General features: G+C 36.0%; 1 protein-coding gene across 1 annotated transcript; it reads left to right on the forward strand.

Moving 5' to 3' along the window:
- Window positions 1-8,674: 8,674 nt before the first annotated feature.
- On the forward strand, window positions 8,675-11,496 carry LOC149963095 (deoxyribonuclease-2-alpha-like). Its single transcript, XM_090164525.1, has 4 exons — window positions 8,675-8,688; window positions 8,758-8,763; window positions 8,824-9,136; window positions 11,199-11,496. The coding sequence occupies exons 1-4, from the start codon at window positions 8,675-8,677 to the stop codon at window positions 11,307-11,309; spliced, it is 444 nt and encodes a 147-aa protein (XP_090020651.1). The 3' UTR covers window positions 11,310-11,496.
- The last annotated feature ends 790 nt before the right edge of the window (window positions 11,497-12,286 follow it).

Here is a 12,286-nt window from a genome sequence, read left to right on the forward strand (position 1 = left end):
AGGGTGAATCAATTTTCCCCATTAATATTTAATTTATTTAGTTTTTTACGATTCAGGTGCAACACTTGAGCAGATACAATTTCCTTATACAGGGCTTTTGTTGCTTGGAAAAGTGGCTTATTTCAAAATCTATGTTTTCTAGAAAGATGAAACTTTCAGTGTACGCTCTCTATACCGGGGACACTCAGTAACGAAATTTCATCGAAATTGTAAAACATTTTCACGTTTTTTGAAAATGTGATTTACATCGCTTGGTGTTACATGAAAATAGTCAATGAGAAACGTTTAGAGTGTCATCGAAAACGTAGAAATATCGCTGGTGCTAAGAAAAAACCCAAAAAAAAACCATTTTTCATCGAAAAAACGCGACTTGAAAAAGCGATGAGTTGGGCAAGCTAAAAGAAATTTTCTCAATTTCCATTATAATAAGTAAAGTTGGATAATTGTTTTTAACAGTCACAAGGTGGAAACCTTTTGTTCAATTCAATAAACAGCACAGTAATATCTAGGAGACAGTGGTGAAAGTAGGTGTTAAGCTTACACGATTTAAATTACGTGTGTGAAAAAATATTAGAATTTTCAAGAAAACGAAAATTTTATTAACCAATTACTAACAAAATTTTGTACAGGATGTATGTTTTAACATGAACTTTTTTCTTAACACACCATCGGATTCTGTGCACCAAAATGTCCATGACATCTTGTTTGCCACATGAGCGTTTTAGGTCTTGAATTTAAACTAGATAACATTTTTTCTCAAGTAATTGAACGATTTAAATCTGAATTAGCACGTTTAATTCTTTAATACAAGAAAATAAATATTTTAAAACCATGAAGTATCAGTCCCTTTGATATTTTATTTTGTAAGTTTAAATTAACCATGGATCAGAAATTAAACATTTATAATTCTTTAGTATGAACTAAACATTAGTTAGGAAACCCATGTTAAAAATTGTTTTGTGATCTTTACTGTTTCAATTTCTTCTTTCCGCTTAAAATCGAAAACATTTTTATCAAAATTGCTTGTTCTTTGCTCGTTTTTCTTAGTTCGCTGACAAACATACACAATTCCTAAGTTTCACTTAGTTGAATTTAATCGAAACGCAGTATAATAGGTATTGAAATAAATATTTCATTTCCAATTTAAAATATCAACCATTGTGACCGATATCACAGTACTTGAATACTACAGTACCACCTAGAACGAAGTTTGCTAAGCGACTACCCGCTTGTAGTACCGCTTAAGTGGGGGGCTTTAGAATTCTCACCCCTATAAGCGGCGCTATACGCGAGTCGCAGTTTAGTGAACATCGCTCTGGGCGGTGCTGTTTTTTTTAACAACCTACGGTAACGTTTAAGACTTAGCCTTGGTTACATTCTTTTTTACAAGAAGTTTGGCATATTTCCATTTCATTGGCTATATTCGGTTTGAAATCTACATACTTATCTTCAATTTAGGTCGATTTGAATTAAAATCAGAATGTTAAGCCAGGTTTTCATGGTCGATTTTTAGCGGAAATCAAACGGCAGAAGCCGACGCGGAATTTTTTTTTTGGCTTATCTTGTCTTGTCACGTGTGCAGCAATCACCCAATAGCGCGGCGTAAAGTAGTATCTTTTCTTGTATATTTTTTTCGCCACAGGGGCTACACGTTGATTTTTTTTCAACAATAGACGTCTTCGAGTTATCGACGCTCAACTGTTCCGCTAAATTTCGACCATGAAAACCAGGCTTTAGTTGCTTTGCAGTAACGTAGAAAACTAAAGTTTTAATTGGGTTAATTAGCCATTTTGCGTCAAACCAAAATTTATTACGCACTGAAGATGCATTTGAATTTCGCATCACATTCAACGTATGGCCAAAAGTAAAGATATGCGTGTGACACTTTCAACCTAAAGTCATAATGAACCCAAAAGTCTGAAACTTATCGATGCCGTATATACTAGCTGAAAGACCGCAAGAAGTAAAACCACTCATTACATAGTCAAAACCATGTAACTCATTACATAGAGTTAAGACCACGTAACTCATTACTAAGAATTAAAACCACGTAACTCAGTACTAAGAATTAAACCACGTACTTAGCAGTTTCCCCTCAATAAGTACATTCAAGAACCGATCGACGCGACTGAGAACGACCAAACGGGTATCCAGGGCCGTGCTTAGGTGTTCAGCGGCCTTGGGCGAAGCAGTCTTTTTCTATGGGCGAACATATTTTAGTGACCCTCGTATATGTACTTTTCAATGATAAAAGTTAAGCGGCCCTGGGCGGCTGCCCCGCTCACCAACCCGTAAGCACGGCCCTGCGGGTATCGTACGTTTCCAAGACATACTCTTTTTCAAATTTAGTAGGCGGAGCTAATTTAAGGGAGTAGTCTTAGTCGGCATCTGTCATTATTGTAACGACTTCGGGGGCGGATCCAGACCATCCAGTAAGGGGAGGGGCGATCATGGGCGCCAGCAGAAATGTTTGTAGGGTATGGGAAAATGGCAAGCTAACTAGAATTTGTGTTATAAATTGTCAAAATATTCAACTACAACCAATCAAGGTTTAGATGCTTTACTAGACTAACAACTAAACTATGTAGTCTTCATCAAATAAATATATTTCAATAACTTGAAAAGTTTCTACAATTAATTTTTCAAAATTTTCTAAGAAGGGGCGATCGCCCCCATCGCCCACCCCCCATGGATCCGCCACTGAACGACTTTCTCAAAACGTCATCGGTTGTTTCGTCTGCTGCCTTAATATAAGTCGGGAGAATGCCGAATGGAGGGAAAAGCACTAAATCACCAGAAAAAATTAGGTTAAATGCCGTAAAAAATAAAATTTTGGACGAAAACAATATTTAATGAACGTTTTTATTGGTGTTTTACTGAAATCTTGGAAAACAACGGCGGCCATGCTTAATGACTCCTCATGAATTATGTTACACTAATGCTAGGTTTCCACTAGCCTTCGTTTTAATTTTTAAGAGCGAAAAAAAATAGCACGCGTCAAAGAAGAGCAACGGCCGATAAATGCGTTAGTGGAAACCTAGCTTAAGCTTTATTTTAGTATCATTTACCTGCATAGCAGTTGACAACTTCTTTGGTGATGGCACAATTGGAAAATAATATTCCTCAGTCATCGTAATTACTAATGAATAACTTACCGTTTTTCTTGCGGTATAAACTAGCTTTACATTGAGATCTGTTAATACGGAATTAATAATTGCTTTCCAAATAATAATTTATCTAAATTTGGAGCGAAGCTGAAGTTTGAAAACAATCTGTACTTCCTTCTACACCCGCCATTTTCATGTAAAATCACGTGACAATTAGTTCCGATATCAGTCAATAGAGGGCGACAGAAAAGTTGAAGTGGGCGAGGTTTTCTAAAATAAGTAGTCGGTCTCGCCACTAAAGCCCAAGGCTACGTTTGGTCGTTCTCAGTCGCGTCTATCGGTTCTTGGTACATTTTACGTTATGCGATATGCGTTTTTTAGGTAGACGTTTTTCGTACATAGTTATTGTATTCTAAGTAAGTGTACAAAGTGATTAAAGTGTTACTAACAATACTAACAATTAATATACATATTAAATAAAATATTGCTCATAGTTAATGTACAGGCTGATTAAAATATTGCCCATATTTATTTACAGTGTGATTAAAATATTTCTCATAATTGATGTAGAGGGTGATTAAAACTTGCTCATAATTAATGGTACTGGGTGTTTTAAATATTTGTTGTGATTTATGTACAGGAAGGTTTAGTACACGTGGAGAAACTTTCTTGCAATTGTATATTATAGTATGATTGCAAATGTTATTCAAGATTTAATTTCACATGCAAGATCTATTTAATGTATGTACACAGTAGTTAATGACTTGAAATTGAACTATAATATGGAAGATGTACTTAAAAATTGAGATTGTGTGTACTCAGATGTACGTAACATCTTAATCTTCAGCTACGTATACCATATTTCTAGAAATTTTGCCACATCTCTTTTAACGTATTAAACCTAAATGTTTGGTATGATAGAAATTTACGTGAACCTAGAATTATTTCGTGAAGAATCAAGCTCCAATTTAATTCAAATTTCTAGTCAACAACAGATGTTAGTAGCTTGTTTTTGTAGGCGACTCTCTGTTTTATGATATACTGCGCATCAACGTGAGCTGAACTTAAACCTGCCAGTTATTTTTTAAAGCTATATTTTTTTAAAGTAGATGTAGAAGCCACCTACCTTCTCGCGAGAAATTCTTTTCAGTGTTTTAGTCGGTAACTAGCATATTATTTGATAAAAATATAGGGACCCCCTTAAGCCCTGGGGCCCACCTGCTTTGCATGGTCTGCGAGGACCTTTTTTACACCACTGGACGACCTAGATTTACTCTACCCACCTCATCTTTCCTCCGCGATAAACTATAAGCATAAACAACAATATACACAGAAACTATATCAAGAAATTCATCGCTCGAACCAACACTCAAATCTTATCTAGCTCTATTTAACTCTATCTATTTTCAAAACTTGACATTTATACGTCAAATACACAGTGGCGTAGTGAGGAGGGTAGGGGCAGACGCCCCGGCCATCGGATTCTAGAAGACGCCCAATAGTAACTGATAACGATTAGGTTTCGTGGCTGCGCAATTCGGGAAGCTAGGGACGTGGCTTGAATTGTAGTATTTTACCCAGGGTGCCAAATATCCTAGCAACACAACTGCAGATACTCTGTTACCGGCCGTCTTAATAATGATGTTAAAAAACCGTGTTTTCTGTTCGTAAAAGTCGTTTAACAAGTAATCGGCCTACTCATTCAAAGGTTTTGTGTCAAATTTGTCACGTAAAATTTAATTGTATTTTCAAAACTTAATCCAGATGTTTCCTCATTACGTAAAACGTCAGAGGGTCGTCCAACCACACACCGCGGTATCGGCTCTTAAAGCCTTAGACACCAATAACTCGCTATGTGATTAATCAGAATATGTGAATAAACACGGATGAGATAATTGTCCGGGCTACGCCAACGGGGGGATATAAGGGTATAGGGACAGTCGGACAGAACACCTGAGGCGGAAGTCTGACAACCACGCGATAAGTGGTGAGCGGTCGTCCTCACGCGGCCTTCCACATTCTGGGATTACAGGAGTTCGCCACACTCCCGGCTCGGACAACACTCTAAAGCTTGGTTTACACTAACGTATTTATCGGCTGTAACCTAACTTTGACAAGTGCATTTGTTTTTCGGCCGTAAAAAAAACAAAAAATGGAACGAACGCTAGTGGAAAACTAGCATAAATCTGTTCGCCAAAAATAAAATTGACAGTTAATTTAAGGCTTGTACGAAAAATATTCATATAGCGTGCAGTGAAAATGACGGTTATTTTTTACTTTTAGGTAGGTATATTGAAGCTATTAAAAGAACTGATTTTTGTCATGGTGGTATTAAATAAAAATATATGAATTTATTACGGACAACTCATGAGATTGATTGTACTGTTTAGAAAATACTTTAATAATTTTAAAACATTTAAAAAATAAACATACAAAATACGAAACGTGATGAAAAAAGACATCAGCGTTAAGACACAACGTTTCGGACTTAACGAAGTCCTTTGTCAAGTGTAGTGGGATTAATAAGAACAAGGGTATTTATAAATATTAGCAGTTGGTTAAATGCCTATACCGATCAAGTAAGCCTTTTAATGTTTAAATTGTACAAATAATGCTTCATTTTGGTAAAATCCGTTATATTGTTGAATCTAAATATACAATTTTATTACTATAAACACTTTTCAGTTTTTTTTTGAAGTTTTCGAGACCTAAAAGCGCCTTCACTTTTATTTATTAACCAAAAACCCATTTTAAGACATTTTCTCAACAATTAATCTTCTGATTAGGCAAATACTTTATGACAGAGTACAGACTATCATTATTCAAAACCTACGCCATACGTCTGTTTTACCTTACTTTTTACGTATTTCCATCAATAATGTATTTTTAATACCTAGGGAAAATTATTATATCGAAACAATCGTCTGTCACTTTGAAAGGCTTTTCCCCCGTCTTGCGCGGGGGGGGGGGGGCAAGACCAAAGGAATCTAGCGTCTGTGTCTGTTGATGTCATTTTTTTGTAGCTAATAGAATACCCGAACGATTTGATTTATATTAAACGTTGTAGTGTAGTGTAGTATAGTTTGGATATTTATTGATTTTGAAAATATGTTTCAACCAAAGCACGTCGGCCCTACCCGATGGACCCCTTCGGGACCGGAGGCCCCGCTGAGGCCCTAGGCCCGCGGCATTTGCCGCCCACGCCGCCCTGTAGCTACGCCACTGAATCTCCCTAGGTATAAATAAATACATTATTGTCCATTCTGTCATATTTAATAAAATTATTCAATGTTTCAATCAGACGCAAAACGGCTTTTGACACTTACACGACTTAAAGCTGTTTACAATGCATTTTGCTTAGGAAGGGGGTTACAGGGGTTCAATGTGCGTTGGTTAGAATCATGGGAGTGATCTGCCTCTCGTTTTAACCCTGTATGTCATTGGGAAAAGAACAACTTGAAGAACGGTTTTAATTCATTTTAAATAAATATTTTAAGTCAAGACTTCTAAATTAAGTATTCTAGTGCGGTTTTATATGTCAAAGGCAATTTGACTTAACCCTTTAGTGATAACTTGGGTAGTAGCTTAGCTGATTCGGTGATACCTGAGGTTCTATTCCCTTCAAATTACTCTTGGTTCAGTTTTAAAGGTTTTGTGGAACTATCACTTTTAATACGTTTTAATCATTATGATCTTTTTAAATTAAGGTACGCTGCAAAAATCAATCCATCGGACAAAAAGGGTAGTAAAAAGCCTCCACCGACAAACCCAAAAGTGCTATCATTAATTAATAAAATAGCAAACTATGACTGGCAGTGGTGTAGTCGGGCCAGGGCGGGGCAGGGCATCGCCCCGGTGCTTTTTTCAAAGGCAGGGCCCCGCCCCGCCTTGGTTTTTCCATTTTGCCAGGGCGGGCCCTGCCCCTTTTTTTAAACTTGCCAGGGCGCGCCTTGCTTCTATTTCGTATATCATGTTTCTGGAATAAAGGGTGTGTGAATTTATAATAAATTTTGCCGGCAGAAAAATACCATTACAATTTCAAATCGTTACTTAGGTACGGCCAGCTTCGATCACGCTAAAAATCGAAGTTGGATGTACATTTATAGCGGCCAGTACCACCAACTTCGATTTCGCGCGTAATCGAAGTTGGCTGTACCCAGGTAGCGCCCCGGTTCTTTTTATTTTAGGACTACACCACTGATGACTGGTCCAACGTTAGGTGAGATTTAACAAATACGTCGGCTGTTTTTCTTGAAAATACCATTTTTTGACAATTGTTTCTTTACAGTGATGTTGAAGGTGAAGAAGATTAAAAAATTAAAATTAAATAAAATTATTTTTTAACGGGTTTTATGGAAAGGCCTAGACTTCAAAATAAAAATATTTGCCGTAGTTGAAATTGTATTTGTGATAGTCATATAATTTTTCTATGAACTTTTTCCTTATTTTGAAATAGCTTAATGTACAAATTTAAAGGGCAAAATAAACAACATCAAATGAAGCTTTCACAAACAGTTTTTTCTTAGATAGTAAGTGAATTAACTTATTAAAGACTAGTTTTAGAGTATATAAACAACGGAGAAACAAATCAAGACCAAAAGTGCAATAACCGTAGAGGCACTGCTAAAAATCCGTCAGCAAACCGTTTCGGAAAATTTAACCATTACTAAGAAATAACTGATTTTAAAACAGAAATTAACGTTATAATGACAGTCGGCATAATGGTTTATAACCGTAACTAACGCTTTATACTTAGTCAGCATAATGGTTAAAACTATGCGAATGGACTGTTTTTGAAACAGTAATTTACGTTATAAAAACAGTCGGCATAATGGTTAAAACTATGCAAATGGACTGTTTTTAAAACAGTAATTTACGTTATAAAAACAGTCGGCATAATGGTTAAAACTATGCGATGGACTGTTTTTAAAACGGTAACTAACGCTATGTAAACAGTTGGCATAATGGTTAAGACTATCCCAATCTACTGTTTTTAAAACAGTAACTAACGCTATATAAACAGTCAAAATAAGGGTTAAAACTCTGCCAATAGCCTATTTTTAAAACGGTAACTAATGATATATAAACAGTCAGCATAATGGTTAAAACTATGCCACTGAACTGTTCTTAAAACAGTAACTACCGCTATATAAACAGTCGACATAATGGTTAAAACTATGCCACTGAACTGTTCTTAAAACAGTAACTAACGCTATATAAACAGTCGGCATAATGGTTAAAAATATGCCACTGAACTGTTCTTAAAACGGTAACTAACGCTATATAAACAGTCGGCATAATGGTTAAAACTATGCCACTGAACTGTTTTTAAAACGGTAACTAACGCTATGTAAACAGTCGGCATAATGGTTAAGACTATCCCAATCTACTGTTTTTAAAACAGTAACTAACGCTATATAAACAGTCAAAATAAGGGTTAAAACTCTGCCAATAGCCTATTTTTAAAACGGTAACTAATGATATATAAACAGTCGGCATAATGGTTAAAACTATGGCACTGAACTGTTCTTAAAACAGTAACTAACGCTATATAAACAGTCGGCATAATGGTTAAGCCTCTGTTAATGGACCGTTCTTAAAACAGCAAATACTGTTTTAAAACATGTAATAATTACAGTTTATTTAACAGCATTCTGTTAGTATAAAAACAGCTCCTTTACTTTTAATAGAACGGTAAGTGCTGCTGTTTTAACAGGTTTATTTTACTGTTTAATTTACTGCTATTGCTGGCATCTGCGAACGCCAGTAACTGCTGTTATTCTAACGGCGTTTTTTCCGAGAGTGTGTCTCTGCTCGTGGAAACTTGGAGAAACGGCGCGGGCACGAAACTGGACCTGGACTGTAGCGACGAATTCACAGTGTACAACGTGGACAATTTGGAAATGAACTTCAAAGGCAAAACGACCCCGGAAATATTCCCCTTCTCTCGGACAGTTGCGCACAGCAAATGGGCCATTGCTCAGCAAGGCTATGCGTCGTGGATTTGCGTCGCCGATATTAATAGAATGGTTAGTGATAAGAGTTATATATCAGTTTAACCAGGGGCGTGATTCTACTCTTATCGTTAGCTACTTAACGAAAATAATTTTTCGTTAGCTACTTAACGAAAATAATTTTTCGTTAGCTAATATAATTTCAATGGAGCCAACGAAAATTTTTTTCGTTAACTCCTAACGATAAGAGTAGAATCACGCCCCTGGAACTCCATAAGAGTGAAGGATTTATCTTTCTATCCTGCAAATGTTATTCATTTGTAACGTACCTTCGCAGGCTCCCGATGATTTCTTTTCTTAAGAACACATAGTGCGAGACGAAATTGATCATATAGCGTGTCTCTAAAACTATTACAGAGGGAAAATTATTTATTAATTAGTACATGTTCCTATACAGTCTAATTTTAACATTTTAAATGGTTAGGAAAAGTAATTACGAGCGTTAAAAACGAAATAACGTCACCGGTTCGGAGGTTCCCGCTACAATCGGCTGATTTATTTTTGTAGAGGCAGGGGAAAAGGGGAATTGGGTACAACGCTAATAATTGTATCACCTCAGTCATGCTCACAAAGTATAAATAATTACATTCTTGGTATGTGTGTAACCGATATATTAAAACCTTGGATAATACCGCTCATTCAAATAAGCTTGGGGTGCCCCCTCCCAAATGTATGGGTGTTTAGTTTTAAACTAAACATAAAAATTTCCAAAAAATACAGCATTTTCCTTACGCGAAATCAGCCGCCATCTTGGGAAATGGCATCCGATAATCTCAAAAAGCAGACAATTATCTATCAGTAAAAATACCATATTTAACAAAAGATCTAACCTTTGGGGAAATATGATTTATAACGTAAACCTTAAAGCCTAGGTTTAACGAAGTTAATTTGACCTGAATTATGTACATAGTTTGCATTCCTACGTCATCAATGACGCAGTTCCAAGTATTGATATATTCAAGAGACACGATACTTCATGACTGATTAAAAAGGTTTATTTGTATTTACAATCACGGCAAGCTTTCGAGCCGTGATTGTAAATACAAATAAACCTTTTTAATCAGTCATGAAGTATCGTGTCTCTTTTATACAAATTTAATTATAGTTTCACCATGACTTTTAAATCCTTCAAAATCAAAGATTATTGATATATGCACCAAGAATAAATACGTAATTTTAGCCAGAATGAACCGTACAATGCTGGTGTAGATTTCTTAACGTGAGGATTTCAATCGTCAGTTTGCGGATTTTAATTATTTTCAAAAAATTAAGAATTTGGTTTCACGTTAAAATTGGTTAACTGCCTTGTTAAAAATTGTTCGAGTAGTTAAATTCGAAAAGGAGACCGAAAATTGGCAATTTATTCAATACTGAAGGTAATTGTAACAGGGATCACCTCAAAGGCCTAATTTGATAAACTTTGCCAACTGGCCGATATCAAAATTACGTTTTTGCACGTGACAGTACCTTAACATTGTGAGGTAAAGTAGGCTTATTTACCTGCTTTTATACCCTAACATTGCGGCGTATTTTCACGCGTAAATTGAATTTTAAGATCCCCTAAATTTATTCCGTAGATATTCCAATCGTAATTTGCTAGGGGCTTTTCAGACTTCTTTTTAATAACAGCGCACGACTCAGTGTCACCGAGCGTGCATCGCGCGCCGTTATCAATTAGAAGCTGCCACCTAGGAGCAACAAACACAAGGAGAACGCAGCTAGCCTTTCATTGGACGAGCGTCACGAGCCTTTACGATGAACGTTTTACGGGCGGGGGAAGACATTTTCCGAATTTTCCCCTTCCGACGGCAGCAGACTCTAAAGCGTCTAGCCTATGAAAAACGTACACAAGAAAATCCACGACTTTTGACGAGTTGCGTTCTCCTTGTGTGGAGTGTTGTGTTTGTTGCTCCTAGGTGTAAGTAACAATAGGATAATAATTCATTCGGTTGTTTATTTAATAAAAAATCAAATTAACACGCTTCGATCGTTCACTCAAAATCACTCTACATTCTTAAGTTATGGATATTAATTTAGTTTAATTAATATTTAAAATTAACTTCGTTTTGAAATAAAGGATTCTCAGAAGCGTCGTGGAGGTGGAGCAATCTGCGCCCAGGATCCGGCCATCTGGAAAGCGTATATCTCCATCATTGACCAATACGAAGGATGTAAATTGGTACCGTGAAAAAAGAAACATTTCTTTGCCAGTTTCAGCAAATACCAAATGCGTTTTAAGCCGATAACGAATATTTATTTTATTTTTTTATGGTTTTTCAATTACACTCAAGTTCTAAAAAACGTTTGTATTATAAACATAGAGATAATAAACTGCGATTTTACGGTTATCAATTAGTCAGTTAAGACTACATATGAATTTTTCTGTGTTAAGTAAAATAAGTAAACCTCAAAAACTGGGAAAGTTACTGGCGATTAGATTTTATTATTCATCACAAACCCACTCGTACATCCATTTTTCCTAGTCATTGCTCCACACCCAATGGAATTATCAGTTAATTAAATAAGTGGCTTATGGTCTTTTAAGAATAGCGCCCTTACAAGTTTTGGGTCGCAATTAGTATTTCTCGATAATTTAAAGGGAGTATAACCTCAACACATTCTTTATAAAAGACCCAAAACAATTTGAGCAAGAATTCACTAACTAGCGCCAGAAATATATAAAGCCATATAATGGAGCAGTCATTATTAGAAGTGTTGATGTTCCATACCAAATACCTGCGGTTCTAATCCCTTTTATGAATTTCCTGTTTTTCGTATCTCCTTTGCTATAGTGGGCTGTTTAGAATAACTTTTTGCGAGTAAGGATACGGAAATGCGCAATGGACAAAACATCAGCAAAAACTATTTTATTGTCACCTGGTTTTAACCAAGATAGAATACGCTGTTTTTTGTATCTGGTTCTTGAAAAGCGGGAGAAACTGCGGTGTCGGACCGCGACCGGAGCAAACTGTGGCATTTAATTACTTTAAAAATTGGACCCCAAGAAGCAAATTATCAAAGTCTCTCTCAGGTGAGGGGTCCGATATTCGTACAAATAACGTACACTCTAGAGAAAAATGATTTTGGAAATCTTGAAATCAACTTGAAAATCCCGAAATCTTAGAGAAATTAGTTCCAAAATATTGAAATTAGAATAAAAAAACA

Source organism: Leiobunum rupestre, chromosome 1 (genome assembly GCF_980474605.1).
Source record: "Leiobunum rupestre chromosome 1, qqLeiRupe1.1.hap1, whole genome shotgun sequence".
Taxonomy (NCBI): domain Eukaryota; kingdom Metazoa; phylum Arthropoda; class Arachnida; order Opiliones; family Sclerosomatidae; genus Leiobunum; species Leiobunum rupestre.